At 54.8% G+C, this 15,487-nt stretch overlaps 2 protein-coding genes across 7 annotated transcripts in view; one reads left to right on the forward strand and one right to left on the reverse strand.

The window, feature by feature from the left end:
• Positions 1–4,016, forward strand: part of L3MBTL2 (L3MBTL histone methyl-lysine binding protein 2) — a 68,868-nt gene extending 64,852 nt beyond the window's left edge. For 3 of the 4 annotated variants that reach the window (XM_080393046.1, XM_080393045.1, XM_080393044.1), the window contains exons 14-17: positions 220–454; positions 1,228–1,293; positions 2,238–2,360; positions 3,221–4,016. In XM_080393046.1, the coding sequence (XP_080249172.1) occupies positions 220–454; positions 1,228–1,293; positions 2,238–2,360; positions 3,221–3,330 (534 nt within the window). In that variant the 3' untranslated portion in view covers positions 3,331–4,016. The remainder of the gene's footprint in view (positions 1–219; positions 455–1,227; positions 1,294–2,237; positions 2,361–3,220) is intronic. The other variant, XM_080393047.1, reaches the window with a different exon arrangement.
• Positions 4,017–4,695: 679 nt separating this feature from the next.
• On the reverse strand, positions 4,696–13,981 carry CHADL (chondroadherin like). Of its 3 annotated transcripts, none has more exons than XM_080393040.1 (5): positions 10,128–13,981; positions 8,874–9,044; positions 7,128–8,789; positions 6,269–6,435; positions 4,696–5,943 (listed from the first exon to the last, which is right to left on the reverse strand). In XM_080393040.1, the coding sequence occupies exons 1-5, from the start codon at positions 10,455–10,457 to the stop codon at positions 5,724–5,726; spliced, it is 2,550 nt and encodes an 849-aa protein (XP_080249166.1). In that variant the 5' UTR covers positions 10,458–13,981; the 3' UTR covers positions 4,696–5,723. The 3 variants fall into 3 exon arrangements, with proteins under 3 accessions (XP_080249166.1, XP_080249168.1, XP_080249167.1); XM_080393042.1 differs by having other exon boundaries at positions 10,475–13,980; XM_080393041.1 differs by having other exon boundaries at positions 10,112–10,233.
• Between the last annotated feature and the right edge of the window lie 1,506 nt (positions 13,982–15,487).

The following is a 15,487-nucleotide window of genomic DNA, read 5'->3' on the forward strand; positions in this document are numbered from 1 at the left end:
GGGCTAAGATTCACTAAGGGCACAGCTGGCCTTGGGTCTGTTCATGCGTGCCCCTTTCTGGTACGCGACTGTTTCGTCCTGTTGTGCGACTGGGCTTGTTCTCTCTCTGCTTGCTTTAAACTGTAGGCGAGCCTGTTCTAGGGTGCTGGTGGCCAGATGTGCGTTTGGACTGAGTGCAATGGCCTTGGGTTTTCTTTTCTCATTTTTTTCTGCACCCAGGACTGCCCAAACCATGGCTTCAAGGCAGGCATGAAGGTGGAAGCAGTGGACCTGATGGAGCCCCGGCTCATCTGCGTGGCCACAGTGAAGCGTGTAGTCCACCGTCTCCTTAGCATTCATTTTGATGGCTGGGACAATGAGTATGACCAGTGGGTGGACTGCGAGTCTCCAGACATTTATCCTGTGGGGTGGTGCGAGCTGACAGGCTACCAGCTTCAACCACCTGTTGTTCCAGGTGAGTGAAGATTTTACTACGGTTTCTAATGCTAGAGGCAGAGGTTTCCTTCTTCCTGCTCTGTGAGCGGCTCCTCCTTTTTGGGGGCCTTGTAGGGAGAAGAAAATTGTCTCCTTGATTTGCACTGGCTACCGTAAGTCTTCCTCTGCTGCCACGCATTCTGGCAGCTGGCGGAGGGAGGAGTCTGTGGTGGGGAGAAGTCAGCCTGAGATTTGAGGTTGGCTCTGTTTTCCCTCTGTTCCCCCACCTGCACACCAACAGAGAATTGCTCCTGATGAAGTCGGGTAGAGTTCAGGTGGTATGATCCCTGCACAGCTCCCTTTTACTTAGTGTACCTACAGCCTCAGCCAGGTAGCAGGGGGAGCTCGGCCCCTGCTCCCCTTTCTCATCAATTCTCTGACTCTGTCTGTAAAAGGTAAGAGCATCCCTTTCGAGAGTTTATTCCTTCCCTTGTCACAGGGAGGCCACTGCCTCACCTTTGCAGATATTTTCCTTCTTGTCCCAAGCTAGGAATCTTAGTTCTTTACTGCCCCTGCCAAACCTCTTCTGGGCCTCTCTCCCCTGTGCTGCCCCAGCCTGCCGCCCTGGGCCCTCGCCTGGAAGCACAGACAGCAACTGGGCTAGAGCCTTGCTTTCCCCTCAGCTGGTTGTCTTGGGAAGAGGGCGTTGGCTCGGGGGGACGGGTGTATCTTGTTTCTCGGTTATGTCACTTCATCCCAGTTACCTACTGGTTATGGGACTTGGCTTTCGTTTCCCTCTCGTCTCCATGACAGAGCCCACAACTCCAGTGAAGGCCAAGGAGGTGCCCAAGAAGAAGAAGAAACCCTATGGAAAGAAGAGTGAGTGATGTTTGGTTAGTGCCCTCCCGCTCGCTCGCAGGCTGGGCCCAGTTAGAGGAACTCTGTCCATGTCCTGTCAGAGCAGGAGAGAGAGGCCTTGTCTTGCTGTGGATGCCCTCAATCAGCTGTGGGTTTGACAACACAGCTTCATCCTTCTTAACTGCCCTGTTGCCTAAAAGAGCGGAGAGCTGTGTGTGTGGGAAGGATCTGTTTTGCAGTCTGTTCTCTGTTGGCCGAGGTATAGATGGCGCTTGCTTCCAGGCGTGAGGTTGTGCTGCTTTCCCTACTGTGTCCATGGTCGGAAGGAGACTGTTTGCTGCAGCTGGAGGGTAGCTGGAGAGCAACCCTGCCTGCTTTGTGCTGAGGGAAAGAAGGCCTTAAGATGGCCAAAGAGGCCAGTAGCGGGGCTGGACTGTGTTATTGTTTCATCTTGTCATTGTTGTCGTCATTGTTGCAGTAGCTGTGGCAAGTCGTATGTAGACAGGCAAGAAATTCCTTCCTGGGGGGTGGAGAGGAAAGGACATCTAAAGAATATAAAGACGTTCAAGCTAAATGAAAACGTCAGCTGAAAATGAAAACGTTAATGCTGCAATGTGCATGCCTTGCAGCCAGCGTGCCCATTGCCTAGGACTAGACCCAGACAGGTAAGCAAAGCTGACTCCAGACTGATTCCAACAGGACCTGCTCCCTGGAAGTTAAGCACACGCTGAAGTGCCTTGCCTTTAATGAAGGAGAACACGGAGGAGCATATTTTGAGATGACTGTAGAGTTTTTCTCCAGTAGGCCATTTCTGTCAAGTAACCAGTTGGCAGCTAATGACCATGTAGCTTGCTGGTCAGTTGTGCTGGTCCCTGGCCTGTGGTTTCTCAGTGGAGCAGGGTTGCTGATTTTCCAAGGGAAAAGAAACACACTTTTCCCCATGCTCTTTTATCTCTTCCATTAAGGAAAAAAGTTACCTGCCAAAACCCGCAACATCAAGCAGACTGTCAAGAAGCCTCCTGCCACAAAGACGAAACGAGAAGCAAAAGCTGCCAGCAAAGCTTTGCCAGAGCCAGCACCTGATGAGAGTAAGGAAGCTCCTCTACCCAGCAGCCACCTGCGACTCTCCCGTACGCCCTGCATGCCACCGGTCCTCCTGAGGCCTGTGCTGCCTCTTGGCTATTAAGTCACAGGTGCCCCCGGGCAGGGAAAGGCTGTACTGTGACAAGTGGCCTTCCCTGCTCCTCCAGAGACGGACAGAGTGGAAAAAACCCTTTGCCTGCTTCCCCTGAGAAGGTTTGGCGGCACCAGTACTGGTGTCATATTTTGGCAGATACCTTGATACTGCCGATGCCTGCTGAGGGCCTGGCAGCCCTGTTGAGCGGTCTGGTTGTGTGAGGTCAGTTAAGGAGGAGAGGCCAAGTGGATATGTCAGAGGTGTGCCGTCACATCCCAGTCCCCATAAGGGCTGTCACAGCACATGAACACAGCGTGTTGTGGTGAGCATCAAGAGACGCGGTGACCAGAAGAGCATCTGGCAGTTGGGTCACCTTCCAACTCTGGTGGGTGTTGAGTAGGAGGGTGTGTAAGGTGCTTTGTGCACATGGGGATGGAGCCTCATGAAGGTCCCTGTTGCTCATATCGGTTTAATTTGCTGTGTGAACCCACACAGGTAGAGAATAGACCACACTAGCTTTTCCTCCCCTGGCCCTAGGAGAAGTTGTTCTTGGGAGCAGGCAGCTGCCAGAGTTTGGTCCCGTCCTGATTGCTGCACGGATAGATTTGTGCCAGCAAGACAGGTCTGCCTGTGGTAGAGGACCTGCAAGAAGTGGGCAGGAAACCTGGGGTATTTGAATATCTGCATGAGCAAAGCTGGTTCTGGGGGGCTGCAGGAAGAGCGAGGCAGCACAGGTTGATTTTACTTATTTTTTCCTCTCTCTCTTGCTAGTCATTGCTGTGCAGGTAAAAGAAGAAACGATCGACCCCTCAGTGGCAGAGTTTGGAGCCACAGAGCTTCCCGTTCCTGTCAGCAGCATAAAGCAGGAGGTCACAGACTGATCCCGAAGTATCCCCCAGCTGCCCACTGCAGCCTGCGCTTCACCTTGTGGCTCTTTGCAGAAGGTCCTGGCAAAGGGAAGCAGAAGAGTAGAAGAGCCTTCCCTTTTGAGGCTGACCACCCTGCAACATTGCAACTCTGCTTGCCTGGTGTGCAAGAAAATTTACCCTAGACTTGTAATTTGAAACCCTGGGAAACAGACTCCAGAAAGGCCGCAGGCGTGCTGAGGATCGTGACCAAGGTGGCTGCTGGGGTTGTGTGTCCTGGCTTTGAAGGCACCTTTCTGGGCAAGAGCTCCCAACAGGGAACGAGGCTGCCAAAGCACAGAGGGGCAGTTTGGGTTCATGGCTGTGGCTGGAGGCGGTGAGCTGCAGTCTGAGATGGTGTGTGCAGGTCACGTGTCAGTACATCAGCTGCCCCCGTAGGACACAGGCTGTGCTCGCTGGTCTAGGCCCTGCAAGTCAGGACAGGAAAAGTGGAAAGAGGTGGAAAAAAAACCAAAAAGGGATGATGCCTCCTGAGAGAGCAAGAGACCTTTTTAAGTGTCATCATTTCTTGCTTTTGAACCTAGAATTGCAGAGGACATGGTGCACAGTTAGAATTTTTAATTTTTTAGCATTCCTACTGTAAATTTGATCTACAATCTGTACCCCAAAGCCCTGTGAATTAAACTTGAATTTGAGGAAGAGGCCAGAGGCTTGTGTATTGCTTTGCAGGTCACCAAAATACCAGGGTTAGCCAAGATGGGAGAAGAGGCCTTTAAGAAGTGGGTAGGTATAACTATGTTTTGGGGTGGTTTGGGGTTTATTTTTCACACATGCAATAGGGTTTTTCTGTGCACTCGCCACTGTCTACTTGCCAGTTCTGTATAAGGGCTGAAGATCACAAGAGCACATTAGCTAACTTAAGGCAGGGGATGCGGTTTCTCATTTTAGAGAAAAACTCTTAACATTCCTGTCTTTCCCCAGACTGGCCGTCAAACTTCGGGATAGAAATCAGAAAGGTCAGTATGACAACAGTGATGAAAAACACATTTTAAATCTCCTGTAGGAGGTTCCTGTGAACTTTCTGCGGGTGAGGAAGTGCCCTGCCTGGCAGTGCCACGGTGGGGCCCAGCCAGCCGTAGGGCAAGTGCCTTGTCAAACCCACAGGGAAATGTTGGCTGCCCAGGACACTGCCTTGGCCATGCTCCCCTCAAGCTTCACAGGGGAGAGCTGGTGGTGCCAAAATAGTTACTGCTTTGCACAGTGGTTTAAGACAAAAAAAAAATGCTGGCAAGCTGTCTGTCTAGGAAACACAGGGTAGAGACTCTGAGTAATTAACACAGTCTTCCTCTTTTTTTCCTGTCTAAAGGCAAACAGCCATGGGGGAGCAATGAAACACAAGTGGAAAAAGTGTGGAGCATCTGTGTCGAACTAGGCCCGAGAGCAGTGCCATCTCTGCCCGTGCCTAACGGCCCTCCTGGGAGGGCCCTGGGCTCCTTGGGAAGCTGCGATGGGGTGAGCGTGGTGGGGGTGGGGGGTGATTTTTATCGAAGGCGTGTAACAGCTTCCCTGCCCACCTGCCCGTGGCTGCTTGCCTGTCCTGGCAGCTCTGCCTACCACCAGCTTGTCACAGATACCTTAACATGGGAGGTTCTCAGTTTCATGGCAAAGCCATCACATTTCTCTTTTTTTTTTTTTTTTCTTCCCCTCTCTCTTGGACTGCCACCTTTTCCCAGCCTTGTCAAACGCTGGGGCTTGTAGGGGCACCTGTCTTTATGGGATGATAATTTCCAAATGCCTTTTTGCTGTAAAAAGCAGCACAAATGTTCCATGCCCTGCATGGTAGTTTAATGGCTGGAAGTGTTTATCTTTTAAATCCTCAATTTCAACAAACTTTTGCAGGAAATTAGAAAGGTTTTGATCTGCTCATGTTTTAATTCTGAGGAGCTGCTAGGAATTCAGGCAGTGTTTTCACTGCTGCTCTAAGATTTGAGCCAGTGCATGATGTTGCACTGGTGCTGTTTGCAGTCCTGCTCAGGGTTCTTCAATGGTTTCTGAAGGTGTAAAGGCACAGCGCTCTTAAAAACAAAAACAAACGTGGATTCCAGCTTTTCCACATGGCTGGAAGGAGCCTTGGGAAGAAAAAGCAAGCATTTGGCTTTGTTGTTTGAGTCATCAAAGCATGCTGCAAACACTACGGAAGCTTTTTGCACCAGTTCTTTCCAGGGTAACATTCCTTTGCATCCTGCAAAAACAAACCCTGCCTCTTTGGCAAATTGGCATCGCTTCGGTGGCACCAGGCTCTCCTTTGCACCTCATGCAATATCCATGTCGCTGTGGTGGGGACAAGTCTAGAAAAATTGCTCTCACCAGACTGCAGGTATGGCCCTGTTGTGTCCCACGTACATTTCCTAAGCTCTGCTCTTCTTGAAGCCTCTGGCTGGTGATTTTCCCGATCTCTTTTTCTTGCTGGGCTTGCTTGCAGCCTTGTCAGGACTGGCTCCCCCAGCCTTGCCTTGGCCCCAGCCAGGGCAGGTTTGGAAAGTGGTGGAAAACTTCACCTTCAGCCCCTGGGCTTCTGCAGGGGACCCACAGGTGGCCCCTACACGGAGGTTGAGTTTGTCGATCCACCTGGAAATGCGGCAGGAGATCAGGGAAAGGAACAGGACAGAACAAAGGGAGAAGTGAAACTCCGTGTCTGTGGGTGGGCGTGAGTCACTTCGAAGCCAGGCCAGGTTGCTCAGGGTCTCACCTGGGTGACCCCTGAATATCTGCCCACCCCAGCTTGTGGCTGCTTTCCCTACGCCAGGCTACTTCCACCCCTGACACAGGAGCATGCTCCACCTCACCACCATGGGAGAAGGCCCATAACGGCCAGCGTGCCATAGGCTTGTGCCTCCGGTGTGGCAGGGTCCAGCTGTCCCCTGGCACTGTACCCCCACCTTGCAGCACTCACCTGCGCAGGGGAAGGAGCTGGCAGTCGCAGTGGAAAGGCACATTCCTCAAGTTGAGGATCTCCAGTCCCGTGAAGTTGCGCATGTCAGGGATGTTGCTCATTTTGTTGCTCTCCAGGTAGAGGCTTCTGATCTTGGGACCAAGGCCAGCAAAGGCACCGGCGGAAATCTGCAATGAAGGCAGAGTGAGTCGGGGTGGGGGTCCCGATGGGAGAAAATCTCTGTCCCTGCACTGCTAACCAGCCTGGGGGGCTGAGAGCCTGTCCTGAACCTGGCAACCCTGTGAAAGACCCGTTTTAAACAGCAGGGACTGTTAATTAACTTAGTTTCAGTCACATTCTGGGACTTGCTGGACCCCGTTTGATCTTCTTAGAAAGGCGGCGACCTGCAGAAGGCCTTGAGAGTGATCCCTGGGCACTGTTAAGACACAGTCCTTATGAGAGCACTGCTAATACCACTTTCTTGAAAGGATGCAGATGCTCAGGGTAATATCAGTGGAAAGTCCTGCAGGACAGCCCATAATAATAAAAGGAGCAGAAATCTGGCCAGGGCTGGAGAAAGGAGGTGGTTTGGAGGACGGTCTGGACCCCACTGAAACTGGGCATCTTTAAGGACTGGAGGGAGTAAACCTGTCCCAGGGGAGCTGGGTGCAAAGTTGGAGGAAGGCAATGCTCCAGCCAAGCCTGAAGAAGCCTCTCATCCCAGCCAGGCTACGGAGTATCTCCTGAAGCCTCTGGAGTTTGGGGACATCTGCTTGGATGCCCCTATAGGGGCCACCAGCCCTGGGCAGTGGAACAAAATGGGACCTGTGGCTGTGCCCTGCAGTGCCTCTGCCCCTTGGAGATTCCCAACCACACGCACCTGCTCCAGGCCCATGTTGTCCAGGTAGAGATGCTGCAGGCTGGAGGCCACCGGCAGGAAGACGCCATCCCCCAGCTGCTTGATGGGGTTTTGGGACAGCTTCAGCTCGCTCAGGGTGGGCAAGCCCCACAGGGCTGCTGTAGGCACCTCTACCAGGTGGTTTCCTTCCAGGTGCAGCTTCTCCAGCACCTTGGTGGGAGCCAGGGCAGCGGGGGCGATGTGTCCGATGGCGTTCCCAGCAAGGTAGAGCCAGCGTAGCCCCCCTGCCCCAGTCAGGTCACCCTCTGCCAGCTCCCCAATGGCATTGTGCTGCAGGCGGAGGGAGATGAGGTTGGGTAGGAGCTGGAAGGCGCCCGCGGGCAGGCTGGTGAAGGCATTGTGGTCCAGGTCAAGGTAGGCAAGTCGCGGGGCCCCCTCGAAGGCAGTGGCCACCAAGGTGGAGAGGCGGTTGTTGGCGAGGTAGAGGTAGACCAAGCTCTGCAGCCCCCGCAGCGCCCCAGGGCGCAGTGCCTCAATGCCACAGCTCTGCAGGTGGAGGGACACCAGCTCCTTCAGGCCAGGGAAGGCGCCCGGTGGCACCGTCCCGAAGGCGTTTCGGCGCAGGTCGAGGAGGCGGGTGTCCCTGGGGAAGCCCTGGGGGATCTCCTGCAGGTCCCTGTTCTCACAGGACCCGTGATGGAACTCGGGGGAGCAGGTGCACCCCTGGGGGCACTGCCCGCTGCCGGCTGCCCTGGGCTGCTCCAGCGGCACGGCAGAGCTGGGGGGTGGCTGGGGGCGGCCGCATCTCATCTCGGGGGGCCTCAGGGAGTCGAGGGGCCGGCCGCGGAGCGCAGGGGGTGCGGCGCAGGCCCCCTCCGCCTGCACCCGTGACCTCGCCAGCCAGTCACGGAAGGGGCGCAGGAGGCAGGAACAGAGCAGGGGGTTCCCAGCCAGGCTGAGCCTCACCAGCCCCCCAGCCCCGGCCAGGGGTGGCAGCCCCTGCAGCTGGTTTTCACGGAGGTCCAGCGTGCGCAGCTGGGGGCTGCGGGCAAAGGCGTCAGGTGCCACGTCCTGGAGGGAGGCATGGTCCAGGAAGAGGTGCTGCAGGGAGGCCATGGCCAGGGCCTCCTCGGCCACATAGGTGATGGGATTGTGGCCCAGGTCCAGCCAGGTAGCCCCATCCAGCCTGGCCAGGGCCTCTCCAGGCAGTGCCTGCAGCTCGTTGTGGTCCAGGCTCAGCCTGCGCAGGGCGGGCAGGGCCGCGAAGGCCTCGCTGCCCAGCACATGGAGGGTGTTGTGGGACAGCTGGAGCCATCTGAGGACCTGCAGACCCTGGAAGACCATGTCTGGGAGATAGACCAAGGCATTTGCCCTGAGGTCAAGGACAATGAGGGACCCTAGATGGCCAAAAGCACCTGGCTGGATCTCCTCAATGCGGTTCCCCTCCAGGATGAGCTGCTGGAGTGAGGACAGTCCATCCAGGGATTCCTGGTAGAGGACTGCTATGCCGTTGGAGGCCAGGTTGAGGTAGACCAGCCTCCCCAGCCCCCGGAAAGCTCCTTCCTCCAGCCTCTCCACCTTGCAACGCTGCAGATCCAAGTGTGTGAGGTACGGAGTGGCAAGGAAGGCTCCTGCTGGGATGACCATGAAACTGTTGCCTCGAAGGTTTAGTTTTTTGGTGAGCTGTCAGTCACACAAAACACCGAGTTACCCTAGGGTTGCCATCCCCACCTCCTTCCCCTGTCCCCTGCCCGTCCCCTTGCCCACCTGTGGGATGGTGGTGGGGATGGTCGTCAGGCTCCCGTTGAGGCAGAGGACGTGGGCATGGAGGTTGTCACAGACACAGGGCGCAGGGCAGCGGGCAGCAGCCATCCACTCCAGTGCCAGAGCTGCCAGCAGCAGGAGGAGCCCCCAGGACAGCCTCATGGCAGAGGGCACCTGCAGCCAGGGAGAGAGCAATGGGTCCAGGAGAGGGGCCAGGCTCCCATGTGTCCCCTGGCAGCATCACCTACTGGCACTGGGTGCCGGGGGGCGATGCTGTAACCTAGTGGGGCAGTTCTCACCATCTCTTGCTCATTTAGAATTAAAAGTGAATATTACAGGTAGCAGGTGTCCACTTGGAAACAGCTTTTACCTGGGTTAACTAAACTCCCTGAGGGACATTTGGGAGCACCTACAAGGGGCTTGGCAGGAGCATGGGGTCATTCGTGGGGAACTGTGTTGGAGCAGACAGACAGATACACACATATCCCCACCCCCCCACCCCCCTCCCTTTTCTTCTTTGTATACCACGAGCATAAAATCGTCGTGATCTGTACAAGATCTCAATATTCCTCCTACAATCGAGGCATGTTTTTTTGTAAGGTGAGCAAGTATAGCCACCCAGGGGATGTAATCATGCTGGCTTCCTGAGCTGCCACCTTTCATTCAATTGGAAATGTCCCATCTCCACCACCTCCTGCCTCGCATCCTGCATGCTCCTTACTTCCCCCTAACAAGCTATTCAAAGTAGGTTGTTGTTTTTTTTTTTTTTTTACTAGATCTCCACAGTTTAGCAGCAGGAAGGACAGGTTGATTTTGGCCAGGCAGGAGTGAGCCCCTGGGGCGGAGGTGCCAGAGAGGGGCCACGGCTGCGGCAAGCACAGAGGGGCTGGCGAGGCTGCAGACATGGCCGATACACCTCCCCGTAAGCTCTGGAGAGCAGCACCGGTGGGGGCTGCAAGGCTCAAACCCACAGAGCCACCACGGTGCCCATTCCCATGCCCACCATAGCTCATCACCACCCGGGGTCCCATGCCCCCGGTCTGCCCTCCTGCTGCCACTACTGCCAGCCCTGCCTCAGCCCCCACATGCATTGGGGTAACCCCTCACTCCTGCAAAGCCACCAGTGAGTGCCACCAACACAACGTCCCCAGCTCAGCCCCCACCCCACCCTGAGCCTGGGCACTGCCATGTGCTGGGCATCATCCCACCACCCCCTCCCACGCATCTGGGGGGTCACACACCTGTGGGCTGGGGTACCTGGACCTCAAGAAGCGGCAAAGAAAGAGAGGAAAGCGGCCCCCCCCACCCCGTCCAGCGGCTGCCGAGCTCCTGCGCCGGTGTTTGCTCTCCTTGCAGAAGCAAGAGCTGAATGGGCCCCGTTGTGTTGCTTTCCCAGCAGCACAGAGCCAGAAACGCAGGAGGAGGAGAAGGGGCGGGGGGGGGGGGGGGGAAGGAAGGGTGAGCCACCCCTGGAGAGAGGGCAGTGACCCAGACATCGCCTCCCCCTCGCCTTGCAGGGGGCTGGGAGCACCGGCACTGGAGAGCCAAAGCCTGGCGTGTCACAGCACCAGCCCGGCCAGAGTCCATGTGGGATTTGCACTCACGGTTTCCTGGGCTCCGTCTTTCCTTCCCTGGCTCTGTAAGTCACTGGAGCTATGGAGGCGCAGGGCAGAAAGGTGACATCCAGCCAAAATCGCAACGGTGGCAGTAAGCCTGAGCAAAAGGGGCTGTGCCACCTTTACAGCTCGCCGTCCTTCTCATTTTGCTTCTCTGCTTGTTTTGAAGAGGCCAGGGGTAGCAGTGCCTGTATGAAACATTTGCTTGCAGAAGGACATGGAGGCCTTCATGTTTGTTCCCAACTCTGTTAACAGTTTCCCTTTTTTGGCTCTGCATTTTGCTCTCCCAGGGAACAAGAGCAGATTTGCAGCGTAACAAAAACTTGGGAGATTTGATATGGATGTCTCTCACCCCTTCAAGCCCTTCCCCTATTCTGCAATCTCAACTGTCAGGAACATCCCATCCCATCCCAGTGCCACCTGTGGGCAATGGACATGCTGGCTGGGGTCTGTGAGCCTCCCTGGCCACTGCCTTGGGCTCCCCTGTCCCTGCAGCCTCCCGGGGTGCTCGTTGCTCCCGTGGCACAGGGCGACTGCCCCACTGCGCCAATGCAATCAGCAGCTCAGAGACACCAGCTCCCACACTCGTCTCCCCTCTGCTGTGCGGGGAGGACCGTCGGGGAGCTGGGTCTAGAGAGGGTGAATCTGCCTCGGGCTGGCAGGAGTCACGCTGAGGAGCTCGCTGCCTGCACCGGAGCACCAAGACCTGTTTGCAGGGTCACGGCTGGCCTCGGGGAGGGCCAGGGCCAGGTGCCCGTTTCACGTTACAGCCACACTCTGGCCAGCGCTCACGCTCTGTCTGGCGGTCTTCACCCTACCCCTGCTGCATGCCACCAGTGTGACCGGCCCTCGTGCCCCCGGAGCTACTCCCCAGCTGCCCAGCAGTGCTGCACCCACTGCCCCAGTGCCAGCCTGTGCTTACTGCGCACCGCTGTCCCCGTGCCACCACTAAGACGACCTTGCAGCACCGCCTCTTCCCCGTGCTGGAGGCCTGCTTCCTCCCAGACCTGCTGGATATCGCTGCCCTCTGCCTAAGGGGCAGTGGGGTGGAGCAGCTCTGGCCAGGTGCTTGCAGGGGTCTAGAGAATGTTGACCACCTCTACCTGAGCTGCAACCTCCTCTGCCCCACTGCTGGCCGCTCCGCATCTCAGCGGCAACCCCACGCACAGCTGACTGGAACCACCGCAGCCACCCCCACCCCAACTCTGGCCACTGTCCAGCCTGCTGGGCTCCCCCTGCCTGACACTCCCCCCAACACCCCCCCATCTTCCCCGGCCAGGAGCCCCCACCCCTGCCTGGCCAACCACATGGGCAGCAACACCTCCCTGCTGGTGGCCTGGGTGACTGTGGGGATGTGCCCCTTCCCCAGCCTCCCCCAGGCTCTGACAGCCGGTTCATTTGCCCAGCAATGACCTTGCCAGCTTTAGCTTCTACTGCAGGCAGGCAGCCAGTCTTCGCTCATTCTGATGCTGTATGGGACGTGAAGGCAGCACCCTGGAACTTACACTTGGTGGGGTTTAACCCACCTCTGCCAGGCCAGATACTTTAGCTTTCCATTAAAGAAAATGTTTTGTGTCTGCCTGCAAGGAGCCCTATCCCATTACTACCACTACAGGGTTTCACTGTTCACAGATGCACTCAGAACTGCTCCATGCAGACAGAGCTCTGCACCACCACTGCCTTGTCAGACCGATGAAGCTCAAATGAAAATACTTCTGACAACAGCAGTGCTTTTGGGGTGGGACAGTTGCCCAGGACAGCCTGAAGTAGCACTGGAGTGACCCCATGTTCCTCCAGGACACTGCTAGGAAACAAACACTGTCTGGGAGCAGCTTCTAATGGAAACCAGAGCTAGCAATCCCCGCTTTTTTTTCCCCCTGAGGCATAAGCCAATTCTAAGGGACTTCCAAGTCCACGTCCTACCTAGAGACAAATCTATCTTCCACCCTCACAATAACCCTTTTTCCTGTAGGCATCTAGTCTTAACACTGAATACCAGCAAAATCCCATTTCTAAATACTTTTTGCTTTTGAAAAACTCAGGGACCAACATCTCACACTCATTCAGCTACTATGGCTTGGTTACTCAAAGCAGGCTCTCCCCACATCCTGGCCCACAGGCCTCTGTGCAAGCAGCAGCATCCCTCTGACTTTTGCAGGCTCCTTTGGACAGCCTCACACCCCCAACACGCTTTATGGGACCCTTGGCTTTGTCTCTGCATCGCATTTTTCTCCATGACCCTCCTCCAGGGCAGAGGGACATGAAGAGCAACAACAGGCAAGGGAGCTTCAAGGAAAGCTACACTAGGTTCAAGGCTTACAGAAAACACAGATTCTTTTATGGCTGTTTTGTCCTCAAGCTCGTAGCAAAACTTAACAGATCGGCTTTTGCAACAGAGAGCTGAAGGAACATAACGGGACAAGGCAAAGGAGGCAGGGCTTTAATGAAGGGACACTACTCTTACACAAAGACCAGCATGTCCCCTGTCAGAGTAACAAGACACTGCTTTCCTGACCCTGCCGGGTCACAGCTGCACAAAACTTCCCACAGCCACCCCAGTTTCACCAGTGGTTGCCTTGAACAGGACCACAACCTGGAGGAATTCAAGCAGAGCGCGTGTGCAAGTAGGTGTTGCACATACCATGCACTTTATTTCAATCCAGTACCCCAAGCAGGTCTTGTACATGCCAGATACTTTTTTTTTTTTTTTTTCAATCCAGTGCCCCAAGCCCCTTTTTCCCCTCTGTGATGCCTGCACACCCTGTGAGTTAACACCAGTTTTTCCTGCATTTTGGCCAAGCACATGCACCCTGCCAGCTGTGGTCCACATTGCCTCACAGCAAAGGGACAGCAAACCCCATTTCCTTGGCTGCTTCCTGGTAGTAGCCCTATTTATTCTGCATATTGATGGTAAGGTCAGCTAAGTCAGGATAAAGAGCCTCCTGCAACTGAAGACAAAGAAAGGAACAACTCCTTGCTACCTAAAGAGATGTGTTGATTTGCAAAGGCTTGAAAGAAGGAGCAGAACCTGCCTCTGAGCTTGTGTACTCAGGAGTGGTACGGGCAGGTACTGCAAGTACATAGGCACACAAACTATCCTCCATACAGAGATTTAGGGGCAGCTTCTGCTACTCCTTCAACACAAGAAAAAAGCACAGCCCTACCCAAGAAAAACCAGCACAGCCCTCATTTTTGAAGCTCTTACACATGCTCAGCTTTCAAACATGTGAACAGTGCACAGAGTCCCAGTGTTTTGTCAGAGGGAGGAGAAAGGGCACACATATTACATAGCCATTTTGTGAATTGTACTCATTTCCAAACCAAGCCTATTTAATTAGGAAGAGAAGGGAGAGGGACAAGAGAAGGGAGAGGGACAAGAGAAGGGAGAGGGACAAGAGAAGGGAGAGGGACAAGAGAAGGGAGAGGGACAAGAGAAGGGAGAGGGACAAGAGAAGGGAGAGGGACAAGAGAAGGGAGAGGGACAAGAGAAGGGAGAGGGACAAGAGAAGGGAGAGGGACAAGAGAAGGGAGAGGGACAAGAGAAGGGAGAGGGACAAGAGAAGGGAGAGGGACAAGAGAAGGGAGAGGGACAAGAGAAGGGAGAGGGACAAGAGAAGGGAGAGGGACAAGAGAAGGGAGAGGGACAAGAGAAGGGAGAGGGACAAGAGAAGGGAGAGGGACAAGAGAAGGGAGAGGGACAAGAGAAGGGAGAGGGACAAGAGAAGGGAAAGGGACAAGAGAAGGGAAAGGGACAAGAGAAGGGAAAGGGACAAGAGAAGGGAAAGGGACAAGAGAAGGGAAAGGGACAAGAGAAGGGAAAGGGACAAGAGAAGGGAAAGGGACAAGAGAAGGGAAAGGGACAAGAGAAGGGAAAGGGACAAGAGAAGGGAAAGGGACAAGAGAAGGGAAAGGGACAAGAGAAGGGAAAGGGACAAGAGAAGGGAAAGGGACAAGAGAAGGGAAAGGGACAAGAGAAGGGAAAGGGACAAGAGAAGGGAAAGGGACAAGAGAAGGGAAAGGGACAAGAGAAGGGAAAGGGACAAGAGAAGGGAAAGGGACAAGAGAAGGGAAAGGGACAAGAGAAGGGAAAGGGACAAGAGAAGGGAAAGGGACAAGAGAAGGGAAAGGGACAAGAGAAGGGAAAGGGACAAGAGAAGGGAAAGGGACAAGAGAAGGGAAAGGGACAAGAGAAGGGAAAGGGACAAGAGAAGGGAAAGGGACAAGAGAAGGGAAAGGGACAAGAGAAGGGAAAGGGACAAGAGAAGGGAAAGGGACAAGAGAAGGGAAAGGGACAAGAGAAGGGAAAGGGACAAGAGAAGGGAAAGGGACAAGAGAAGGGAAAGGGACAAGAGAAGGGAAAGGGACAAGAGAAGGGAAAGGGACAAGAGAAGGGAAAGGGACAAGAGAAGGGAAAGGGACAAGAGAAGGGAAAGGGACAAGAGAAGGGAAAGGGACAAGAGAAGGGAAAGGGACAAGAGAAGGGAAAGGGACAAGAGAAGGGAAAGGGACAAGAGAAGGGAAAGGGACAAGAGAAGGGAAAGGGACAAGAGAAGGGAAAGGGACAAGAGAAGGGAAAGGGACAAGAGAAGGGAAAGGGACAAGAGAAGGGAAAGGGACAAGAGAAGGGAAAGGGACAAGAGAAGGGAAAGGGACAAGAGAAGGGAAAGGGACAAGAGAAGGGAAAGGGACAAGAGAAGGGAAAGGGACAAGAGAAGGGAAAGGGACAAGAGAAGGGAAAGGGACAAGAGAAGGGAAAGGGACAAGAGAAGGGAAAGGGACAAGAGAAGGGAAAGGGACAAGAGAAGGGAAAGGGACAAGAGAAGGGAAAGGGACAAGAGAAGGGAAAGGGACAAGAGAAGGGAAAGGGACAAGAGAAGGGAAAGGGACAAGAGAAGGGAAAGGGACAAGAGAAGGGAAAGGGACAAGAGAAGGGAAAGGGACAAGAGAAGGGAAAGGGACAAGAGAAGGGAAAGGGACAAGAGAAGGGAAAGGGACAAGAGA

The sequence above is a fragment of the Falco punctatus genome (genome assembly GCF_963210335.1).
Source record: "Falco punctatus genome assembly, chromosome: 6".
Classification (NCBI taxonomy): domain Eukaryota; kingdom Metazoa; phylum Chordata; class Aves; order Falconiformes; family Falconidae; genus Falco; species Falco punctatus.

Coding starts and splice junctions, on each gene's coding strand:
- CHADL (XM_080393040.1), bottom strand. CDS start 10,457: ATGGACTCTGGCCGGGCTGGTGCTGTGACACGCCAGGCTTTGGCTCTC. Junction 9,045..10,127: donor TGCCGCTTCTTGAGGTCCAG/GTACCCCAGCCC, acceptor CCCTGGCTGCAG/GTGCCCTCTGCCATGAGGCT. Junction 8,790..8,873: donor TCCCCACCACCATCCCACAG/GTGGGCAAGGGG, acceptor TGTGACTGACAG/CTCACCAAAAAACTAAACCT.